Source organism: Zonotrichia albicollis, chromosome 12, assembly GCF_047830755.1.
Source record: "Zonotrichia albicollis isolate bZonAlb1 chromosome 12, bZonAlb1.hap1, whole genome shotgun sequence".
Lineage (NCBI taxonomy): Eukaryota > Metazoa > Chordata > Aves > Passeriformes > Passerellidae > Zonotrichia > Zonotrichia albicollis.
In genome coordinates, this window is record NC_133830.1 from 11,921,680 (window position 1) to 11,946,892 (window position 25,213).

Genomic DNA, 25,213 nt, shown 5'->3' on the forward strand with positions numbered 1-25,213 from the left:
GAGGTCACAAAACCAGCATCCCAATAGGCATGATACACTCCAGGGCATAGATAAAAGCATCATTTAGGAAACACCATTTATATACAGAAACATGTCTCCCACACACATCAATAATTTGCCTTTTAAATGGTAGGGAATAAAATGAAGTGCTGCTCTGTAGTGAAGACAAGCAAATACAGAGTTTGGAATCGGTCTGTATTGGACATATCAAGACCTGTGTACAATCAGCAAGGTGGGCAGTGAAGTCCCTGGACAATCCTTTGCTCCATAACACAAGACATCATCCCTTCACTCTGCAAATTCAGAGCTACAGAAAAGAGCCAGCTTTGGCTTTTCTATATCATGCTCCAGCTTAAGAAAAATTTATCACCCGAGTGCTGTTCTGCTTTAAGACACACTATGGAGCTAAGTTTAAGGCTGCTGGATATCAAGATCAGATTTTCAAAAGCAAAGTCTGCAGAGGCAGGATGCCTTTCTGCATTGGTTTGGCCTTATAAAGTGACCGCTAAGTTCTGTGAATTCACGTGCAAGTTACTTCAGCTTTAATGAGTCACACACTGGATGCCTTTGTTACAATCAGCGCTGTTACTTTTGCTTTATTGATTTGTTCCTTATTAAACTCTTGAAATTTTGAGGCGTGGGCCTCGTTTCTCACACCTCCCTCCCTTTGAGCTTGTAGTTGTTACTCAGGCTATATTACACTGCTAACAGCTCCAGTTTTTCAAGCTCACACAAATCAGAGCACTTCTGCAATGTTCCAGGATGCTCTCAGCTGACAATTCCTCTTATTCTCAGCAGAATGTTACAGCACAGCATCTTTTGGTTCTTTCTTCCATTTCAAGTGCAAGCTGTTAGAGAAATCCCTTTTCAGTCAACAGAAGTTACAAGTAACCTGGAAACTTCTGTCTACTCTCCAGCTCCTGCAGCATATGCAGGAGTAAAGACAATTACAGGTGTATAAAATCTCTTTCATGCCACCAGAATTATTGTACAGAAATCTTACAGAGTCTTAGCCAGCAAAGCAAAAGTGTTCTGTAACTGGATTGCATTCTCCAGTTCACATCCAGAATGTTATCAGGCAAGTCCTCCAAGATGACCCTCCTTGTGCCCAACACTCACTGGGCGTGCCTTACCTACTCCTCTTCAGCAGTAGAGACCACAGCAGCAACCCAGCACCATCTCATCAATGCAAAAAGATCTAACTTTTCAAACAAGTGTTTATACAGAATAGTGATCAAAAATAGCAATCACCCTTTAACCCAACGCTCAGGCAAAGCAGTTAATATTTACATGGTTTCACAATAGAGCAGTATGTCCTAAACAGATAATGCTGTAACTTAAGACCTTGAAAGGCATTTGGACTTTCTGGGTAGTTAGTGTCTGGTTTCTACTCAGATTTATTTGCATGAGATTTTTTAACATCAGTTTTGACTAATCTTACAGGATTACGATATGCGTCTGCCACTTGACTGCTCACTGATTACACATCCAGGCCAAGATACACAATAGATAGCTATGGGGTGATTAAGCCCTACTGGGTTTTAATTACAGGTTCCAAGGTAAAAGTCTACATCACATAAACAGTGGGTCTCCTAGCAACAACTAAACAGACCCTACTGTTACTCTTTCCTGTCCTATTTCCAGCTGAGCTACAAACAGGTCAGTGCCCTCCCTGCCCCTGTGCCAGCAGCTCCTTCCTCCCACTCCATGGCACAACTACCAGGTCACACTTGGTGCTGGAGCACACCACTGGCCAGCCCACCTCTGCTCCAGAAATGCCTCCAAGCTTCAGTTTCAGATTTATATCCACATCGGCATTTTTACTAGAGGGACATAGCAATGATTTAGTATGCTACAAGCAAGCTCATTTCAGAAAACTATGCAGCATTTCCAGGGAGGAATGCCAGCAGGACAGAACCACCTTGAGTATGATGCTACAGACATATTACTCAAGATAAAGAATAGCTCATTTTATATTTATAGCACATAAATAATGTCTATATGTGGCTGCACTGTGGTTACTGCAGCAACCAGCTGCATCTTCAGAGCTGCCCCCAGCACCCCGCTGCCCTCTCTAAAGGCACAGCTGGGCTGTGGTTCTTGACCTGGGGAAAACCAGCCTGTACAGGCTTCCCAGCAAGAGCAAGACTATCCCATCTCACCAGCCTCATCCAAAAAGGCTGGGCACAGGGCTGCTGCTCTGATGACAGGAAAAGGTCACCACAGGAACAGGACAGCTCTTCCTCTCTGGGGTTGGTGCCATTGCCACGACTGCACTTTGTTAGCAAGTTAGCAAGCCCTCACAGCCTCCCAGCTTCCTGACAGGCATAGGGATCTCATGATGTCATTTTTTCCAAGCTAAGGAGGAGGGCTTGTCTGCTTTTATTTGGGGTGGGAAGTAGGCAGGGAGAAGAACTCCTGGGCAGGACAGACCTTATCAGGACCCAGCAGAGTGCCCACAGGCCCTTCTCACAGGCACCCCACTCCCAGCACTGGCTTACAATCTCTATCACTATATAAAAGAACCCTCCATATTCAAGAAAAGACCAAAGTCCAGCTCAAAGCAGGCTTAGCTTCCATGCACTGCTGTAAAGCTCAGCTCCAGCTGAGCACTCAGCCTCACCAGAAGAGCCTCTGCTTTAGTGCTGCCTTTTTCATTAATTGACTAAAAACACTCAGTGCATCTTGGGCTTTAAGATGAAAGTGGCAACCAGGAATACATGCATCCTTTCAGGTCCTGTACAGGGAGCACAGAGCTGGCCCTCTGAACAATTAGTACAACCAAATTTACAAGAATCCCCCACCAGTTCTGACTGCACACTGTAAGTGTAATACTGCCAAGGTGTAGGGACAGTGGAAAAAATAATATATTCCAATGACACTTAAGAACCAACAATCATTACTGCAGGCCCTGCTTGTATCCCAGCTCAGCTGGCTTGCCACTGAATTCCCTCCACTCCCTGGTCTGCTTCAAGACACTTTCTGGCCATCTCAGGCTGGAAAACAGATTACATAAACAGCAGACTTTCACCACTACTTCCCTACAACAAAAATTACTTTTAGCCATACTTATTACTCACACAGTCAATGCTTTACAGAACCTTTAAAGTCATGATTCTCAAGTGCTCCACTGAAGCTCACAGTAAATTTACAGCATAGAGACACACACTCTTGTCAGTACTTCTGAACCAAACAGCCCAGCCCCTTGACAATTCATCTCCACCAGCCCAGCTGCATTTGGCTTTCAGCTTCAATGAGTTAGGTGGACAGAAACAAATTGCCTGCCCTCAGCTGTGAGAGCGTGTTTACTCCATAGCATCAGCCACGTTTCCGTAGATTAAAGGAGCCCTCTCCATGCAGGAGACAGCCACTGGTCCCGGCCTTCCTGGGGCTTGGAGGAAGCAAGCTGCTGGATCTCATCTGCCAAGATCATTTAGCAGGGCTGAACCAACTCTTTATAGCATCATTGCAGACAGCTTTAATGTAACCCTTCTTGGAGAAAGCACAGTCATCTGTATAACTTGCTGTATTCATGCCACAGTGCTTATGTTAACCTCTGCAAATGCCCCTACAGGTGTGGCAGAGAGCAATGTTCCCTGGTTTCCATAGGAGATGTGTGCTTTGGAGATCAAAGTCCCTGCACAGCTGACTCATACTTACTGACAATCACTGGACTTCTACTTTCAAAGGGCACATTTTTATGGGAAGCCCAGGCATGAAGCAGGAATCCATGGCACAGGCCCTCCCTCTTGCTTCAACACTAGTACTTGGGAGGACTTTAGCTCAACTGGAAACAGGCAACTTTAGAGATGTCATCTAGAAGAGCCAGTGGATAAAGGGTTTGGAAAGAGAGTTTTGTGCTGGTTTTGGTGGGTTTGGGATTTTTTATTATTATTAGAACTAAGAATTTTGTGGGTGTGATATGCAAGTTCTCCCGCCACTCTTGCTGCGGACTCCAAAACTTTGAATGCTGCAAGGTGACCACTTTCAGACAGTCTGCAAGTTGTTATGGCTAGACATGCTGTCCTAAACCAGCAAGAAGCAAAAACCACAGAAATGTTTAAGTTTGGATTTAACACAAACCTTCCTTCTCACCTACACTGTTCAACGTGCATTTTAACTTCAACTCCCCATCTCCAACTTGCTTTCCTCCTCTAGAAGTACCTGATGATAACCCAATATCAGCAAAATAGCAGCAGCCATCAGCAAGATGCAGCCCCCACTCAGCTGCAGGCAGGAGCTGCTGTCAGCCCCTGCCAAGGTCCTGCTGTCAGGGTGCATCTCAACATGACATACATGCTGACTGCTGGAGAAAACCTGCCAGCCAGACTTAAGCTCTTCTGCAGAATCAACAACAGTATTGAATAAGCAAGCATACTCTTTCTTTAAAAAAAAAAGCACCTATATATAGCCTACAACATTAAGTTTTATGTAGAAGTATCCTGCTTCCTAGTCAGCTATTAAGTGGCTGCTTAGTAGGGTGAACAGGAAAACAGGCTGAACCAGAGCTCATTTGCTTCCATCACACCTCTGAGTCTAGATTGTAATTCTTCCATTTTTATTATCCTATTAACTAAGTGGCAAGCAGCCCAAAATATGGATTATGGCAATTCCATAGGCCAGCACTACATACCACCAGTCTCAGTCTTGAAAAGGAATCAATTTTCAACTGCTCAAACTGATTTATAACTGTTGCTCGATACTAAAATACTAATATGATATGTTACACTTGGACTGCTAAAATCACACGCCCCAAAGCAAAAAGAAAGATGTCCAAGTGCAGTATGACTAGTCTGAGCCAGCAATGTGACCATTTTGAGACAAATGTGTGTCATTTTTATGGCTTGAGCCACAAAAAACTTCCCAACTCAACCTACCAAGTAGAGAACTGCCAGTTCTTGATCCTCTGCATTTCTGCTTATAGCTGCCCCAGGAGCCAGTGCCAGAACTGAAACCTGGCACTGGTTGGAAGCTTGCACATTTATTTACTCCATTAGAACTCCCTAAATTCTACTTGGAACACATGGCTTGAACAATATGACCTTTATTAGGTCTATAATTCTACAATTAAAAAAAAACCAAAACCAAAAAAGCATTATAAACAAGTTTGTGACTAGTATCTTCTGCTCATGTGCAAGTCTGCTCTGCATTCAGATTAAGCATAAGTACGACCCAAACTGTGGCAATGCTGCTTGAACTCTGCCCTACAGCAGAGCTGCAAGTCATTCTCTGCTGGACAATTAGTGGAAACAAGCTACCGAGGCAGACAGCTTCCTTACTAAATCAACATAGTCATACAGACTGTGGAAGTATTGCAAAACAAATGAAAGGACTAAAAAAGCAGCTTTTGAGTAGTGAATTTTATTTTTTAAAATAGTTTCATGGCTGAGGCTGCAGTCAACACAGCTTGTTCGCAATCTCATAGAGCCATCTCAGAAGCTTTGCTGTTGATTTTCACACTGAGAAGTTAAACCACAACCAGCACTGATCTTTGCATCCACCTTCTCTAAAAAGTGGTCTTCCTCTTCATGTTTTATGTCTTCCATACTTAAACTTTTGTTCTATGCATTTTATGTAGGGAGAAACCAAATCCATGGTTCTCAATACCAAACAAAGGAGAAGTCTCACCAACAGCTCTTACTCCTTATTTCCAGGCATGGAAGGAATTTTGTATAGCACGTACAAAGTTCATATAATTATGGATCAGTTATGAAGAGACTGTAGGAATTTTACATCTCAGCATCTTTGAGCATTTCTCCACCTCTAGTTATTCTCACCTATTGTTAAATAGCTACAGCAGCTGTGGGACAGAAAAATTAAGCAATGATTAGGGCTTAATCTTCTGGAACAAAGAAAACACCACACTGAGCAGAGCCACATGCCAAACAGAAGTATGCAGATGAGATGGAGCTGAGCAAGCCGCCCAAGGAGATTCTTTGCTGAAGCATACAGTATGTGTTCACAGGCTTACTGTGTCTGCTAAAGACATTAGCAACATCCTCTGTAGGGATAACATGTCTTTAAATCAATTACAGGGGCTCCTCTGTGCTTTGAGAACATACTGCAACCATTTCCTCCAGTGTCCCTTGAGCCCAGGTCCCCATCCCAGCTCCTGAGGCCAGCACATGGCGTGTGCCCCGCTGCGTGCAGCCGCTCACCCCAGGGAGGCACAGGCTGTGCCCATCACACAGAGTCAGTTTGTGGGTACCCAGCTGTGACTGCCAGCCTCTGACTGCCACAGGCTCCAGTCCCACTGCAGCTCTGCTCTCAGCAGCATTTGCAGGCAGTGCTGTGACCCCCCCCAGGACAGCTGATCCTCAGAACCAGCCTACCTGAGTCTCCCTGGGCTTTCAGCTCACTGCTCCCAGCTGAGCACCCACACCCTGCCAAGGCACAGCCACTCAGCTTCACTAAGGAGCCTCAGGGATTCCATCACCTGAAAAAGTGTATCTTCAGGAAGTCTAAGTGATACATCATGTACACTCAGAGATCCACTAAGCTTTTTACAAGGTAGGTTTTCCAGAGGAGGAATGACTTTTCACTGGAGGGTTGTAAGAACAGTAACTGAGTAGTGATCTAGACATGGGCAGGAGGATGGAAAAGATAATAAAAAGGGTTTTACTTTTTTGCAAGGGACAGAAACCATTTTCTTCTATGCTTACCACAGTGACTGATTATTTAAAAAAAAAACAAGCAGCAAGATTCCTTTGTGAGACAAATCTTTGGATTTGAGATATTAAACATTATACTTCAGAGGGTTTTAAACTATTAAATAGTATTTACTTCAACTGGAATCGACACCAATTATGTCAGAACTTCAGGCCACTGTTGCATACATCATCCTGTACTGCCTATTGGGCCTCGAGAAAGGATCTCATGAGGTGGAGCTGGCAACTGAAAAAAAAGTTCAAATCCAGTCCTTTTAGTGTAAGTTTGGCCAAAAAAAAAAAATCACACAGACTTTTAATACAGTGAAGAATAAAAATAATCAAACCAATGGAGCTCTCAGGAGCAAAGTACAGATTAAAATAGCTCTGCCCAACATCTTAATAGGTACCCAGAGAACACTCATGTCTTGCATCCAGAAGAGAAAGGCATAACACAAAGCAAGAAAGTAAGTTTAAGCCAGCAGTATAACAGCAACAGCAACCAACCCAGCTTCTCCAAGAGAAACTGAAATCACCCAAGGGGGCTTGAAGGAGAAGTCAAGAATTTCAAAATTAAGAATTCTTAAGGCGGCTGGGGAAAACAGTCAAACTGCGGGTGGCTTATGATCAAATTCCTTAATACTTTCAGTCTGAACACACCTAGGTTTGTGCTGCCTTAAGTGCCATATCCCAAGCTAGGATATGAGAAGGTAAACAGATTACTCTTACATCCAGGAAGAGCTGCAGACAGGTGTTAGTGCACATCCAACCCTTGCTGTGAATGCTGTCTGTGAGCACCAGGAGGGCTCCGCACTGCCGGCACGCTGCTGGGATGGGATTAGCAGTGAGCAAGGATGCAATACAGAACAATAAGAGCTGCCATTCACTGTGGCTGTTTCAGACCCGTCTGCTCCCGGCCAAGCAGGTCCCCACTCACAGCTGCAGGACTGCAGCACAGATACCGAGCTGAACAGCACACAGGAATGCTGTGCCCATTATCTGACATCCTTTTGGGGCGGGAGGGGGGAAAGAAAGGAAGGCGTCTGAATGTTCCGCCTTTGTAGAGCAGTAAGTTGCCATGAGTGCTGCTTTGTCCACAGCCAGCGAGCCCCTCGCCAGCCTGGCGGGGCAGAGCGCCAGCGCCACACTAACCCCAAAACCCCGTCTCACCTCGAGCGCTGGCACAGCCGAGCACCGGCGGCCGGGGCACGGGAGGCACCACAAGGGCTTTCCCCAGTGCTGGAACCCCCGTGCCCCACCTGCAGCTCCCGCCCCATACATGGCAGAGGCACAGCGGGCTCCGGGCCTGCCACAGCACGACACCGCCCACGGCATCAGTGCCAAAACCACCCCACAATGGGCCCTGTGAGCCCGGGCCCTGCACCAGCACAGCACATTCCCCGCTGCTGAGCTCATCCCAGCGCCCCTCCGGTGCCGCTACCGGCCCCAGGAGCGGCTGGGACACCGCGGGCCCACATGCCCGTGCTGGGGACAGACCGCACCGAACCAGCAGGTGACGTTCAGCCCCTTCGATGGCAAAGATCCACGTTTCCAGGGAGGAATAAGTGGAAGCTGGGTGGCAGAGCAGCCAGCCTTCATACTTCACTATGCAAAGGGAGCCCAAGGCCGCATGGGACAATTCTGCTCCCCATGGACTCGAGTCAGAGAGCCCCATCCTCCAGGACAGCACAGGCGGCAGCGTGGCAAGACTGACTGCATCAGCCTCACAGACAACAGGAGGGTTGGGAAAGCCCCCGGACAGTGCCTGGCAGCCCGGGATAGGGCTGTAGAGAAGGGCTTCAGGACAGCACCCACACGGACACAGCCCCAGCAGCCCCAGGTTCAGAGGCGGGAGGAGGGAAGCTCCGGGAAGCCATGGGAACAACAGCACAGCACAAGGCGTCCAAGGGCTAATTAATCATCCAGGAATAACTTGAGAAGGAAAGTCCCTGCAGTGGGGAGTGAACATGCCAGAATTGGATTTCTGCTAAATGATGGAGGGAGGGGGAAGAAGGCATCCTCCTGCCTTTATCACACTCTGCTGAGAAACACTTGGCTCAACTTTTGAAACCAAGTGACATGACACAAACTACACCTCCCTCCTCCAGTCATGAGACAGGAGAGAAAAGGGAATGATCCTACACCCAGTCTGTGCTCCTCAGGAGTCAGTACATGTACTGCCATGGCACAGGAAGGCCTCACCTTCCCATCAGAGCAGAAAGCTACACCTGAGTCAGCAACACCACTAGCCAATTCACAGGAAAGGAATTTCAGTTTAAACAAGATGTTAAAATTTTAGTCAAATGTATAATTGTCTACACCCCACAAAAACACTTCTCTAGGAGTCCAATCAACTCAAGGTTGTTTCATTCCCATGTGCAAACAAAAACAGCATGTCCTCACAACACAACATGTGCATACACAACTAGAAAGCCAAGCCTCTATCAGAAAGACAGAACCGAAGAAAACAACTGTAGTGCCAGAACAGTGCAAGTGACATAAAGCTACAAACTGTCTCCAAAGCCTAAGAGTGCTGTAACCATCTCTGTAGGATTAAGGTAATCCTAAATCTCAGGTTACTTCAGGTCTCATCAAGGTCAAAAACCTGTCTAGTTCTTGCAAAGACCTCCCAGAGGCTGGCAGAGTTGTTAGTGCTGTTCTGCATCTCACATTAATGAATGAATGTTACCAATCTTCAGTGCCGGCGATAACAGGAAGGTCCACCCTCAGGCACTGGAGAGAAAATAATTGGAAGACAGGGCTACAAAAAAAAAAAAGATGCCTCAGCAAGACCAAAGAAGCAATATAATAATGCAGAGGTTTCCAGGCACCAAAGCGACCTCTGCTACTAACAACGTGTTTATTCACACTGGGGGTAGGTCAAGATAGTTATATGAAACAGCATGTAAAATCTTGCAGAGATAAATGAGCCCATTCAGATAGGGCTGTCTAACATCTCCTGTGTAACAGACGCCAGGCACAAAAGCTGCAAGGGTTGGACTTTGTGAAGCCAAAACCAACACATTTGAAATTATCAGAACTGATTACTGTTTGGGGAAATCCTTGGCCACAACATACACCAAGATTCAATTTTTCCATTTGAACCAGAATTGCTACACTGACTGTGATTCACTGTGCACAGGGCTGTTCAAAGGAAATCCCCATTCATGCAGCTCTGCACAGCTCAACCCATCTCCACTCTGCTCTGCAGCACCAAAGTACTGAGGATTGGAGCACATTTTGTGGTTTGGGGTAAGTAACACATCAAAAAGTAATGTACCAGTTACTTTAGCTTTACAAAAGATTTGTGGTTTTTCTCAGTTTTGATCATCTCTGATTCTGAGCACCTAACAGCACTGCTCTATGCAGGCTTGTTTTGAAGCATATAAACCCAGGTACCATCCTGCAGATGCTCTGCAGCTTAATGACAGAGTTAATCCAGCTATCACTGTCCAACTATTTCTCTGAGAAGCAACAGGCAAGGTAATTAATTTGAACATGTTCTGCTCAGTTTGGCTGGGACAGAATGAATTTTCTTCACAGTAGCTGGAACGGGGCTGGGTTTTGGATTTGTGCTGAAAACTATGCTGATAACACAAGCATGTTTTTGTTACTGCTGAGCAATGCTTACATAGCATCAAGGCATTTTCTGTCCCTCACCCCACCAGTGAGTTGGCTGGGGACGCAGAAGAAATTGGGAGGGGACAGCAGACCCCCAGTGACTCAAGGGATACCCCATGCTACATAATATCATGCTCAGCACAAAACCAGAAGAAAGAAGCAGGGGGGACATTTGATGTCACCTGTCTTCCCCAGTAACCATTACACATGATGGATGGCTGAACACCTTCCTGCCCATAGGATGTGGTGAATAAATGCCTTGTTTTGCTTTGCTTATTAAACTGTCTTCATCTCAACACACGAGCTTTCCCACTTTTACTCTTCCAGTTCTCTCCCCCATCCCACAGCAGGGAAGTGAGTGAGCAGCTGTGTGGGGCTGAGTTGCTGGCTGGGCTTAAACTATGACATGTGCAACTGTACCTTCAGTGCAGATTGGAACAGGCACTTTGGAATTACCCCCCAGATCTGAATTTCATCAGTTCATTTTGACATTCACACATAGTACTCACTCAACACAAACACAGAGCACCAGAAGTAGCCCAAAACCCACACACCCCAACACCAGAACTGTCCCACCAGCCACTGCCCTTCAGCACTGCTGTGATGATGTGAAATATCTAAAATGAGCCCTTATCCTGTCTTCAAGCTCCAGCCATCACCACAGCATTGCCATGTGAGTGTCCAGCAGGAGGGGGTGACACACAGGCAGGCTGCTTTCTGCAGCTGCACACTGAGCAAGATTTGCAGGACACAGTCACTACAAACACATGCACGGCCTGGAAAGTGTTGCTGCTTTTCCATGACCATTATGAAGGTGTCTTCAAGCTTCTGTGCATAAGTCAGCTAGATTTAATTCCCCACGAGCTTTCACATACAGACACCTACCCTCCACCTCTACTGGAAACCATGACTAGTCCTCTCCAAGAAGGAATGGGATTGCTTTCTTCCTGAAATTCCCATTCTTAAGTAAACAATATTGTGTGCCGTATCTTGATGGAAAAATGCTCTCCCCTCTTTCTGGGGAAACAATGAAACTCAAACACATCTCTGTATGCTTGTGCAACACAGTAAGCACACTTCCATGTGCACATCCCACCAGGCTGTCCCCTGCACCGTGTGGATTTGAGCCCTGTGTGTTTAACACCCCACACACGACAGCGCTGTGTTTATACAGTTCCAGCTACAAGCCGCTAACATAAGGAATCTACGCTTGGCTCCAGGCCCAGATCATTCATCCCACTGTGGCAGCCACTATCAGCCAGGCCTCTTCTGAGAGGAGCTTTCACGGCCGGAACGCGGGGCAGAGTCTGCGGAGGCACAGTGTGCACGGGTGGTCTCCAAGCACCTTAAAGAGGAGCAGCTGGGATTAATGGCACAGCTTGAGCACACATTAGCCCCAGCTGTGTGACACCAGCTCATGCAAACCATACACCCGCAGCTCCCACTCAAACTCACTCCCTGCACAGCAAAGCTTGGCTTCAAATGTGTGGGTTTTCCATGGCCACAAATAGTCCACGTCCCCATCTCACCCCAGCTTGCCAGCCCCAGGCCCCAGAACTATCCTCCTATGCCATGCCAGGGCTCTGCTCAGGGGCCATCCTGTCACTCTCTAGCAAAACAGAGGCAGGTCTGCCCATCTGACACCATCAGCCTAACCCAACTCAGCCAGGAGCTGCTCAGCCGTGACAGGCTCTGGCTGCTAACAGTTTCCAAACTGGCCAGTGCTCAGAGATGCTACCTTTCCTCTCCAGAGGCTGGGCTTCAAATGCTCCAACTAAAGGCTTCACACAAGTCTTTCCAAATTTCACAAGCCTGCAGATCTCTCCCAGTCTTCAGGGACAGCACTGCATCACACACATGCTGACCAAGAAGGGTGCAGGCAATTACCCAAATCCTCACCAGCTGCACGATCCCATTTTCAATCTGCAGTCTCACATTGTTCACATTTGCAAGCCTATTGTATTTCACATTTTTAACACAACACTAAAAATGCAAAGCACTGGCTCTAGAGACAAATTTTCTAGAGCTGGAAGGAATAGTGGCAGCAACTTTGCAAGCTACATTGCTCTGTCTGACCTCCCATACCTCTTCCAGGTACCTACCAGGTTTGATGCACCATTAGACAACATTGTTTTTAGCAATTCCTCCATTTCACCCTGAAAAATGTTTACTGGTGTACTTTTACTTTCATCCAACCACAACAAGAGTCCCACATGTGTTTATCTTACTCCCAGAGGAAGTCTGGGCTGCTTCTTTCAGCTCAACATTTGAGCTTAAATGCTGCAGCTAACCAGGTACTGTTTCAGAAGTCTGAGTTACTTTTCTTACAGGTAGAATAAGAAATATTCTGCAGGTTGTTAAAGCCTATGTTTAAGCAATAAAGCTGGTTAATTTAAATATTTGCACTTCCTCTGCCTTAGGCAGTGCTTTCAGACAATAGCTACAGCACTATGTGTGAAGCAGCTCATTTTTTCTCTTTGCAAATAAAACCTTTCAAAGTGACATAGTTTCATTCAGTTATTTATCAGAAGAAATATTTCTTTACTCAAATACCGAACTCCAAGCTAGGCTACAAAACCACAGCAAAATTTGAAATGTTGAGGTAGGGCTTTATGCCACTAACTTCAGAGGGCTTCCCTGTTTGAATCAAGAGTCAATCAGCAGAGCTTTCCACCCAGAAATCCCAGACATCTCCACTGTTTACAGGGCCTGAACTAGCAGCTCCTCACTCAAGTCTGCTGCTCATAGTGCTTTCACAGAAAAGCAAACCTTCTCCATGACACAACCCTCAGAGAGTAGCTCCAAACTGCCTCTTCCCAGAAAGCAGCAGATTGGGATATACTGCAGTGAGAATCCCAATGGCAAAGCAGTTAATTCCATGGGACAAGGTCTGTGTAATACCCTGTCCAGGAGTAGCACATGCTTCTATCCCTGTAGCAGCAGATGTCTGCAAGTCATTAGCATGCTCAGCAATGCTCACTGAGCAGCCACAGATCATCCAGTGTGACAGCACCAAGGGCATGCTGAGCCACCCTGCTGAACAGTGGCTGTGAGCTGAATGCAATCAGCGTTTCTTCACTCATGTATTTGGAGACAATCTGGACACCAGAAGACTCTCTCAGGCTCTTCTATGTCTTTTTGGATGCAAAAAACATAACTGGCCACCTGGGAGCTGCAGGCACTCCTGGGTCACCGGACTGTGGCCTCCCACCAAGCAGACAATTCACTTGGTCACTAGCACCTTGATTGACCTGGCAATCCCTGCTCTTGCTCAGCACCCAGGTTAGGCCAGAGAAGTACTATTAGCACAGGAGCTGGTTTATCAACATGCAGCAACCTCTGCAAGATGGGGTCTTCTCCAAAGCAGCTGTATTGGGCTATGGCAAGTTACCCTCCCTGCTTTGGCCACCCAAGTTCAATGTCAGTGTTCAGCTGTCCAGCACATATGCTGCATCCTCTGTTAAGAGCATCAAACTCACATAAGTCAGCACTAAATAGCACAGGAACACATGATCACAAAGTACTGAGAGCATTAAGGTGGCACCACCACAGAGGGTCCTCCATGTCTTAGTCATGACTTTCTGACAGTAGCAGTGTCCAGCACCGGTGAGCTCCAGCTGTGGCACCAGAAGTCACTGCCCTTTTAAGCATCATCCCAAATTTTCCTGGCAGCCACCAGCCTAGATTTTCTCCTTCTTCATAGCTGCATTTTTACTACATGCCTACAAGAGTTACCAAAAGCAATAATCCCCAGAGACAACTAAAGCTGTTTCTATTTGACTTTTAATTAGATCATTGATCTTGTTCTAGCGGTTACATGAGCTATAGGATATTTGCATGCAACCACACTGGTAATCAACAGCCGGAACAAAACTGAAACAACACGACAAAATACCATCTGTGGGAACACTTGGGATGTTAAAGTCTGCTCAGACACTAGCTTGTCCCCTACAGGGGAATTTGGTAACAAGCCATGTCTGGGGAAGTAACAACTGCCCAGAGAGCCACTGCAACTAGAGTGACATCAGCAAACAGGGGGCTCAAAGATGCCTGGACTTCAGATTACTCGGGAGACCAACAAGCAGCATTACTTCTAGTTTTGCAGAGAAACTCTACAGAAATTCACTGTCTAGCTGTGATGGTGAGGCAACATATGATACCTTGCACCATCAAGATGACAGTTAGACACCAATTTGGTTTAGCAAGCCAGCATTTCCTGTTCTGTAGCAAGGATCAAAAGCAGAGAGATAAATCCAAGATGTGTGTCTCACACCATGACAGATACAAGGTGTATTTATTATACTGTCAGTTCCCAGTGTGGAAGATGTGTCAAAGACACATGCAGGACCCTGCACATATACCCCAGCTCAGGCTCTTTGCTCCTGCAGTCTGAGACTAGGGAAACCTGCTCCTATCACTCACCTTGTAACAAAGGGAGGATCTGTGCAAAGCTGAAGCTCACCTCCAAGATGTACCCAGCAGTGTTTTAGCACTGAGATTTAAACTAGTTCCAAGACCTGACTTGCCAGTATTTGCCTATGGAAAGTCCACTAAAACTGCTGCACCTACTACTGCAAGGTTGTTGTGAGAAAAGGGAATGCAAAACAGTTAATTACACCAATTAAAGGAAACACAGATAGAGCAAGTCAGTATCTAGCCGAGGGGAACAGCATTTCCTCTTCTGTGTTTGAATAACCTTGAAATGCACATATCATGGGTGTTTGCCTTCTGCTGCAGGGCCCCAGAGCAGACACAACATACTGTACATAACACAGCTCACCACTTGCTCATTTTGGGCCCACCAACTACGACAGTGCATTTTATGTAGGCTCAGAAATGCAGAATACATTATCTCCTTACAAGAGAGGCCACAAACTAATCAAAACCAGTAGGCAGCCACAAGCTCACAGGGCAGTCTGAAATTGCTGTGGGCTGGGAGGTGCAGAGACCAGCCACCAGCTTCCTACCCCCAGGTCAGGCTGGGGCAGCCCCCAGGGCCAGACATGCTCACAGCACCAATGCAAAAGACAGGAGTTGGCATTTCAGAGCAGCATTTAATAGCTCAGCCCAGAGCTCATCACACAAGTTTCAGCACAAAAAGTGTGTGGAAGCACATCAGCTGTGTGTGGACTAGCAGTTGCTCTGCAGCAGAGCAGTCATGCAGAGGGCTGTGGCCAGTGTTGCAAATGCCTGCACCCCACCCAGGCAGGCAGGATGCAGCAAGAGCCACCCCAGCAGCAGGGGGAGAGCAGAGGGCGGCCGACAGCCTCTGCTCAGCACAGCACCCACACCGTGCCAGAACCAACCGCAGCAATGTGACAGTGGGATGTGCTGCAACAGACATTGCCCAACCTGCCCCCTCAGCAGGGCAGGCTGTGCCCACCTCGCCCTCAGAGGAGCCATCATTTGGGAACGGTGCTGCCACGCAGCCTGGCCAGCTCATGCCACAGTAATTCAATGCTCTGACAAATAAATGCGTCACGATTTACAGCATGGCCTGAAGCGAGGGAGAAGGAGCCACGGCCCATGATGTCAGTGCAGCCCACAGTCATTTTTGTGCTGTTACTGGGTAACGCTGCCAGGAGAGCTCATGCAACCTGCTGCTGCTGTTAGATGAAAACAGCTTGTCCGTGTGCATAGCCAGGGAAGGCCATAGCCTAGATGGTCAAAGCTCTGCCACTACCAACTCACCAGCCTGATAGTAAAACTTGCTATATTGCAGTGACCCAGACAAATTAACTCTGAAGTATCTGCTGAATTTACGCTTCAAAGTAAGAGATTGCCTTCTGTATTTACTGTTCCTTCCCATTAGTTTAGTTGTTTACTTCTCCAGGTTGTAAGGAACAGCAAAGGGCCATCGCCTCACCCAGAGGAAGCATCCCACTGGTAACTAGACAGCGCAGCTGCTTGTGTGGCCGCTCTTCTCAGACACTTTAGAGAGACATGGCTGTTTTCTTTCAAGGGCAATATCAGCAGGAGGTTCAAAGAACTTCAACCCATCACACCAGGGGAGACAGGATTCAGCTACTCCACCCTCTGCTCACTCCCAAGCAGCCCAGGGCAGTGTCTGCTGCCTTACTCACCACAAGGGAGGATGTGCCAGGCAACTCTTGCTTCCCCAGGAACTTGGGCAAAATTTCATTTGGCTGCTGTTTGAAGTGGCCTAGCTTGCATTCACTGACACAAAAAATCCAGTTTATTTTTGCAGTGGCTGTATCCCAGTTACCATGTACAAGAACAGTAGGAACTAGACATAGCACACATCTCACTATGGATGTTAGACTTCAACTGCTTGCAGCAGAATAGTGCTTACACAAGGATTTGCAATCCATTAGGTGAACCCAAAGCCCACCACAGCAGATCCAATCCTCACTGTGATGAACCAGATATTATGTAGGCATCTTCAAAATTCAAGGTTAGCTGCAGGAGGGACAAAGAGCCAAGGGGGGCTGACAGACAGATTAGAGACCACATCAGAGCCCAGAAAACCATCTGGTTAAGATACAGCATACACTTACTTCAAGGCTTTTGAGTACAGAACCAGGATTTATCTCCTAATGATGACCTAGAAGAAAGTCCTCCCTAATAGATTACAGAGCATGAGTTCTTCCTTAGGAGGAACACAAACAAGCAGGAGTTCAACTACACAAACTTTTGCCTTGTGGGGAAAGAAAATCTTTCACCAAGTCCCCAGAAGCAGAACCTAGGGGGAAAAACTCACTGGAGTTTCATTGCACAAATCCAAATAAACAGGCAGAGCTTGCTTAGCCCATTGCACAGAACCTCAGATCTCAGTTGACTCAACTCTGAACCCGAGGTCAAGTTCCCAGGAAGAGCAAGGGGAGCTCTACTCACCCCACCCAGTGGGGGGGGTGCAAGAGGGTCGGGTGAGTATCCACGTTTACCACACACACAGGCAGACAAGTACAGCAATCGAGAAAAGATACAGAAGCAGCTAGCACAAGTTTCACAGACACAGCATCTTCCTGAAACTGCTACTCCATTTCCTCCAAACATCACCTAAACACACATACTGTTCCCCCCACCACTTTTGACCATCAGCAGGAATTCAGCCTGCAGCAAGCTAAGCAGTGCCATGCAGTGAAAGCTGTACCACACTGCTCAGATCTCCTAACAAGGGTGGGTGCCTTCCCCTAGTCTTTTCTACATATATTTTGGGGTTGAGTCTTGCCACAGCAGCTAACATCCAGCTACACAGCACTTCCTCTGGCAGAGACACGCTTGGTATATCCAATTCCGCTTTTCTTGCCGCATCCAAGCTGATGGCAGCTACCCACCCCATCTACTTCCACCCACCATCACTACCATGGTGCACTCCTCCTCCCCATGGCTGGTACTCTAAACAGGACCCACAGTACTACCAGAGGACACCAAAAAAGGCAAGAAAACCCCACAGGCACCTGCAGTTTGCCTACAGAAAGCCTGGCTACATCACCAACAGCCAGAGTCATGCTCAATGCTTCGTAAGCAAGAGCCACTGTGACAGGCTCTTCAGGCACACTGGTACCACACCAGACAGAGCCAACCACCAATTCACTGAGCTCTGTGTCTCTTTTACTGTAATGACTTATGACTCAGGTGACATATTCATGAGCTCTCTGTCATGCCAGGTAATCAAGGAAGACAGGGCCACTTGGTGCTGGTGACAGGGACCTGGTAAGCACCACAGTACAGCAGAGGTTTGTTCACTCCAACATAACCAGCAAAACACTTTTGCTCTGGTGTGCTTGCTAAACGTGGATTAGTGGTCTAAACTTAGCAGACTGTTGTTCAGGGCCCAAACTAGCTGCTCATCAAAGTCTTTTTCTGTGCAGCAGAGAGAAAACAGAATTCTTCTGCAGCCTGGGGGATTCAGAGACCATTGTTTTACTTCCCATTGCTTGGAGCAGACACAGAACAATGCTGGCAACATCGCAGCATGACCACACACAAGGCAAACCACATTCTTAGGTTACAGTTGTAGGCTAGAAAAGAGTTATCCTAACCCACTTAGATTTAAACATCCTCATGTAAGTCAATACAGGACGTGGCATTAGAATATGGAGCAGTTAAGTTCAGTCCATCTTGAATAGCTGGCACAGCCTTCAGTGCCTTAAATGAAAAAGCTGTTTAGCACATTAGTCTAGCTGGCCCTAAGTAATTTTACTGAAGTTTGATCACTTTACAAGTTTCCGCTCATATGTAAAAGAATGTAAGAACAGTCTGTGTAAGCTACCTTAAAGTCTCCTGTAACTTGGAACTCATTGTTCAGGCAAAGGCACTTTTTCATTACACCAGCAGTCCAGCCACTGAAACAGAAGGTCCTGAGGAGACCAAGTACCTTCCAAAGCTGAAGCCACCTCCAGCAAAGAGGTCCACTGCACATCTATCAAAAATTATTTTCAAGGGGAAGAAGTGTCATATTTCCAAGAAGCAGAAATCTGCTTCCAAGACACACTGGATATTTTCCAGAAAGCAGCATCCAGGGAAGTCACAGATAAGTGGCAGACAAAATGCAAGCATATTTTGACTAACTCTTTAGGATGTGTTAATAGAACATTGAGTGAGATAAAAGAGCCCTTAAGTGTACACAGGCTGAAAACACATTTTCTTTTTTCAGTTTTCAAGGACCTAGCTCTAAGCATTACAGGACAACACATTTACTGTTTTACAAGAGACTAGTTTTCCCTCTAGAAATGTACAGTTTGTTTTGTCACTCTTTAATGCACCAGCAGCATGGGAAGAAAGTAGGTTTTCAGCTGTTTTCCTAAAATGAGATTACTATAAGGTCCTCAGACTCACAGGTCTTTGATCTTAAACACACTATAGACCACAGTGTGTGCATCAAGTACTTGGTCATTAGCCAGAACCCCACCCAATGCACAGATTACGTTTGGTCAGTACTCCTGCAGCTGGGATATGTCACCACCAAACTCACCAGGAGGCAAGTACCAACTGACCATGATTATAACCCCATCCTCTCCTCACCCATCTCCTTCCTGGCATAGCTGAACTCCCTGCAGGCACTGCAGGAGGACACAGGATCACCACAGAGACAAATCTGTAAACAAATCACACAACAGTAGCCATGGCCAGCAGTGGATCCTACTGCCATGGCACAGACATGCCACTGCCCATCCACTGACTTTCATTGCCACTTCACATCCTGCCATTTTGAGGCAAGCCAGGTCAGCTCACTTACCTGGTGAAATTGCAACCTGGCAGAGAAACCACATTTTTCAGTTTACTCAATCTGACTGTAGCAGCCCAAGACAGCAGTTTTACTCAACAAGGCAGCTTGGCACCCCTCCTCCCTCTACCAGTGACACAAGGCTGCTGGATGAGCAGTGGCCATGAGAACACTGCAAACAGGTACTGAGCAGCAGAGTTTGCACCTAGGACCTGCTGGCTGCAAGCCTGGGTGCATCTTGGCAGGTCTCACCCCAAAACCATTTGCCAGGCTTCAGGCATCCAACTCCTCTGCTCTTAAGCTATATGAGTTGACTCCTGTTACCAGGAGTTTCTAGGGACAAGCTAAATGCCAAATTAGCTTCAACTCCCCTCCCTTCTCTGCTAAGCAATCTGTAAAGTTGATCTGCCCCTTCACCAAGAGAAAGCCCTTGTGCTCTACATTCCTGGCATCCTACTCCCAATGCCTGTCATGCAGCATGCCACTCAGCACCCAGGAATTTGCAATTATCTCAGTCTAGCAGACACTGAAAAAGGCTAGACTTAACACTTGTTAACACTTGAGCAGCACAGCAGCCACCTCACTTTGAGAAGAAGGCTCTGTGAAGTCACCTCCTCCTACAGCAGCTTTTTCAGAGCATTCACTCCCATCTTTGCTGGATGGCACAAAGCACCTATGTGCTTCATGGTCTTTTTTACAGTTAATCATACATGCAGTCAATTTGGCATTGAAGTGGAGACACTTCATGCCTAGAAGAAAAGCTTTCTGAAACTAGCAAAAGACTCTGAGCAAAGACTAAACCAAGGGTAAAAGCAGCAGGAGAGGTAGGGCTTCTAATGTCCATCCAGAAAGGGTTGTGGTCAAACACTGTGCATAGGCAGACTTATTTTAAATAGACAAACACTGAATGCCAAAACCTTGCTACTGAAAAGGTTTTAAATGTGGTTGTAGTACAGCAGCAGTAGCTGAGCCATAACACATGGCTTCCAAAATGTTCCTGGAAGTTAAATAATAACTGGAACAGGCACTGCATCCACTTAGCAGAGGTCTGATGGCATTATTAATGCCAGAAATCCAGCAGGCACAGCTGTCAGGTTTCCCCAGTTGATTTGGCTCAGAGTTGGCCCTAAACACCACAGGCCCTAAAGACCAACCTGGTCATAAAAGTTCTCCACCTAGAGCCTTTACTAGTTGTTGTTTTTTTTTTTTCACTTCAGCTCCAGGGTCTGCAATAGCCCTGGTTTTGTTCAACAACACAAAAGAGACTAAACAGTAGGGGGAAAAAAAGAAAGCCTCAAGTTCTTCAGAACCTGCAGGGAAAAACACACCAGGGACAGGTAGGCAGTGATCCCAGAGGACACTGCATCTGCAGGAGAGATGCCAAGGGCTTCAGCCCTTCAACCCAGCAAAGCACTGCAAGGCTCAGTCAGAATGTCTTTTTTGGAAAGGCCATTCAGAATGTTTTTTCAGGACAGGCTCAGTTTATCCAGGACTGTACAGTAGGGCTCCTGTGCTACTCCTTGGCTCCAGCTCAGGTGGCAGAGCACTGATGGAGCTGTACACTCCTTCATGCACAGGCTGGGATATATGGCAAAAGCATTAGCAGTCGTAGTCATTCCGTTCTCTTGAAGCTTCAAGTTCTCTCATGGTTTGGGTTTTTTAAATTTTATTTGGTTTTTTAATAACCAACACAAAGCAAGTAAACTGTAAAACAAATAGACATGTCTTAAACGATTACAGACACCCTGCAGTTCAGCCTAACCATGTAAAGGAGCTGTGCTGCTGCAGCAGCATTTCTAGAACGGAAGTCACTGAAAGCCAGACCTGACTGGAGCAGCCTTGATCTCCCAAGCCCGTCACCCTCGGGAAGTTCCACAGACAAAGAGGAAGGCAGCTGGAGCAACAACATTTTTCTAGGGAAAACAATACAATAGGAGGGGAATGCTGGCCTGGTGTTGGAGCTAGTCAACACAACAACCTGCCACAGAAAGGTGAGCTCTGATGTTAGCAAAAGCTCAGCCCAGGAATCAGCAGCTGCAATTCGAACCCCACTGAGTGCAAAGGGACTCCATCTCTAAGTAAATAATTAGCACCAGTTTAATTCCCAGCTGCAAGTTAGCTGTTCTGCCCAGGGAGGACAATCAGCCAGTTGGGACCAACAGTCCTCACTTCTTGTCCAAAGCTGCTTTTACACACTAGCAGAGGGGAAGAAGAGGGTACCCAGCTACAGGTTTCCAGAGAGGGCCAGGTCTCCCCCAAACTGGAGAAGTTTCTATTTTCTTGCTATTGTAGCTAAGGGCTTTGAAGAGAAACAGCTTTTACCTTGGCCAAGCATTTTAGACAACTGAGGAGAGCTACACTCTACAAATTCAGCTGTGCAATTCATCGAGGCCAGAATCATCAGGAAGCAGTAGTTATAGTTATCTGGCAAAGAGCTAGAAAAGGCATTCACATTCCTTCCCAGAGATCTCTCAGGCATTCAAATTGCTGCTTTACAGACTACGTTATGGCCACACCTGAGCTATTCCCCAAACGGTCACCGAATGCATTCCTGAGGGATCATCCGCAATCCGACGTGCATGCCAGCAGCCTCCGTCTCCAAACTACCAGCTATCAACCAACTCCACGCCCAGTACGGCACAGGCAGGCAAATCTCATGCCAGCTCTAAGCACCCACTGCCTGGGCTTAGCAGGGTTCCTTGGACATTTTCTGCCCTAAGCTATCGCAGCAGAAAGATTGAGAAAGCGCAATCCTGCTCAAAAGTTGCAACTGTGCTTAGGCATCAGTGCTAATCTGAACACTGGCATCATCTACTGGGCTGTGGTGAGCAAAGTCTCTCCACTCTCCTATCCTACCTACGGCTGCAGCTATTTCTACACAGCCGTGAGAGCCTGGCTCCAGCACGGTGCCGGAGCCCAGGTACGCCCAGCTAGAGCAGCATCGTTCCGCCGCACACCCTGCCGGGCTGCGGGAGGGGTCAGTGCCTGAGGAACTGCCTGCACAGGGAGAGAACTCGCTCCGGCACTAGGTTTCTTCAGGAAAGACCTGAAAGCAAAGCTTCACCTATGAAGCAGTGATCATGAGGCACGCTGAGGACAGGAGCTCGCTGCCAGCCCCGACAGCCGGGCTGTGGGGCAGCCCCACGGCACACCCAGCTCTTTAAAAACAGAAGCAGCAGCAGCCCCTCAGCTTCCAAGCCCGCAGCCCCCACTGCCCTGAGCCCCGTCATAGCTCCGCCAGGCAAAGGTCCAGCGCAGGAAAACACACAATTAAACGAGAAAACAACAAAACGGCCCGCCGGAGACGCACTCACCGATGGAGACCAGCTTGATGCTCTCCCGCTCCAGGAACTCGAGGGCCACCGAGACGTTCTCCAGCTGCATCTGGCGGAATGTGGGCCGCTGGTGGTACTTGCGGTACATGCGCTTCTGGCTGAGCACCTCCAGCAGCGCGATCAGCCGCAGCCCGTCGCTCAGGTCATGCTGCAGGTTGCCGATGCGCTTGTTGACGCAGCGCAGGTGCTCGTTACACCAGCGGGTGAAGGTGTTCTGCTGGATCCGCTTCCAAGGCGCGTCCTCCGCCAGGTCCTTCTCGGTGGCGGGCATCTCGCCGTCGGGATCGGCCGCTCTCCGCGCGCCCTGACCCCGCGCCTGCGTGCTCATGGCCGGCCCCGCTCCGCCTCCTCGATCCGCTGCGCTCCGCCCGCGCCCCGCCCGGCTGCCTGCGGGGAGGGAGGGAAAGGAGGGAAGGAGAGAGTGAAGAGCGCCGCGCTCAGCAGAGGCCCCTCTCCTTTTCCTGCTCTCACTGCCGCCGCTACCGCCTCCCCCGCTACCCAACCCAACCGTTCTGCGCGGCCCCGCGCCGCCGCCCGGCCTTTATCCACGGGGAGCGGCACGCCCTCCGCCCCATCAACCCCGCGCCCCGCCGCACCGGCCCGCGGGGGCCGGCCTGGGAATGGGATGGGATCGGATGGGCGCGGCTCGGCTCGGCTCGGTTCTGCTCTCCTCGCCTGTCCTGGCTTGGTTTGGCTTGGCCTGGCCTGGCCGAGCCCTTGATGGACCGGGACCACCCTGGGCCGACACTCACCTGGCCGAGGTGCCGGGCGCGGCCCCCAGGCACGGGCAGGAGCGCAGCTGGCCTGGCGCTAGTGCCCGCTGCGGGTGCAGCGCCCTCGCCCCACAGACAAATGAAACCCGCAGTACAACGGGAGCGCAGCCCCCCACCCACCCGCACACCCCCAGCACAGCCGCGCTCAGTCAGGCCGCCCGCCGTGTGACGGCCGCGGGTGGGTGCAGCCAGGGGTGGGTGACACCTCTGGCCGGGCCTGCAGAGCTGTGCAGGGCGGCCGGCAGAGCCGGGGCTCCGGGCTGGGGGGGTTCGGTTCTGCCCGCGCCAGGAGAGGCTGAGGGTCCTCCCACGGGGTGCGATGTGGCAACGGGACGGCAACCTCTGTGCCGACACACACCATTTTATCGGCCATTTGAAAATAATAGAAACCTCTAAAAGCAGTCAATTACGGTTCGAATTCTTGAGGAGGGTCCTTGCTTTTTCCCCCACTTTTGTGACTGATTTCCTGGCGGGCCACTCCCTGCTGACATAGGAGACTGTGACTTGCCTCTGACTCATTTGATGACAGCAGAGTCAATAGAACTACTCCAGCTGCCTTGCTGCAAACTTAATTTTTGGAGGTCACCGAGACATCTCATGACACTTACTGGGTCCCTGGAAGCTGCGGGGAGGTGTCCCTGTGTGTCCCTATCCCGAGGGAAACCCGTGCCCACCCGCTAACCCAGCACGCACTTACAGTCTTGGCTTTGCTACCAGGAGCTGCTCCACTGATCCAAGCGAAGTATGTGCCTGTCTACCTATTTACATCAAGGCTTCCACTCTGAAAGGTGCAGATGTCTGTCAGAGAAAACAAATCCATTAAAATACAGTCAATAAAGTCTTATTTAATTAAATTATTATAGTCGTTCTCAGCTAGAAAATCAGAATGCAGATGTCAAATTATTTTCTTTCAAGGGTGTTATTCTAATGCCTCCACTAAACCATCACACCATGGTTTCTCTCCAGTGAATTAATAGACCCTACCCCCAGAATAATTTAAATTAGATGCATTTTTGACAATAAAGAATGAAGCAAATACAAAGGTGAGGTAATGTGGGAGTTATGTCTAAACTTCCATTGTTCCCTAATCAGCATTGCCTCCTGTTTTAAAACTATCAAAGAAATCAGAGATGAGATTTAGCATACTGAAATGTTGAAGTGTATCTCATGGCACAGCAGCCACTGCCCTTTCCTCAAATTACTGAGCCAAGCAGCAGGAAGTTGCTTCTATTATTCAAATAAAAACTGACATTAAGTGAGAACTTTTATTTGCAGCGCAAAACCATTGACATGGCATGGAGATGCCAGGGTAGGCAGTGCCTCTGTGAGCAGCTCTGCTGTCAGCGCAGGCTTGTCCAGCCCAGGGGAGAGCAGCCTGGAAATATGGAGCTGAGCCTTTTCTCAAGGACCTTTCTCCCATCATCCTATACTTCATCTTTTAATAGATACTAATTGCTTATTGACTTTGGCCTGGGCTGGGACTCCTTAGCAACCATTCCACATCCGGATTAGCTGATTGCTTATAATATTTTAATTTCCTTTCCTTTTCACTGCCACACCTAGTAATGCATACTCTTCAGTATCATTTTGTGCCCGTGCCATGCTGCAAGTTGAAGCTTCAGCCATTGTTAGGCAGTGAATAGGAAT

At 48.0% G+C, this 25,213-nt stretch overlaps 1 protein-coding gene across 3 annotated transcripts in view; it reads right to left on the reverse strand.

Moving 5' to 3' along the window:
* FLNB (filamin B) overlaps positions 1-25,213 on the reverse strand; it is an 88,462-nt gene that overhangs the window by 47,685 nt on the left and 15,564 nt on the right. For all 3 annotated transcript variants that reach the window (XM_074549815.1, XM_074549814.1, XM_074549813.1), the window contains exons 3-4: positions 24,264-24,364; positions 22,773-23,180 (exon numbers count right to left, since the gene is read on the reverse strand). In XM_074549815.1, coding sequence (XP_074405916.1) covers positions 22,773-23,121 — 349 coding nt within the window. In that variant the 5' untranslated portion in view covers positions 23,122-23,180; positions 24,264-24,364. The remainder of the gene's footprint in view (positions 1-22,772; positions 23,181-24,263; positions 24,365-25,213) is intronic.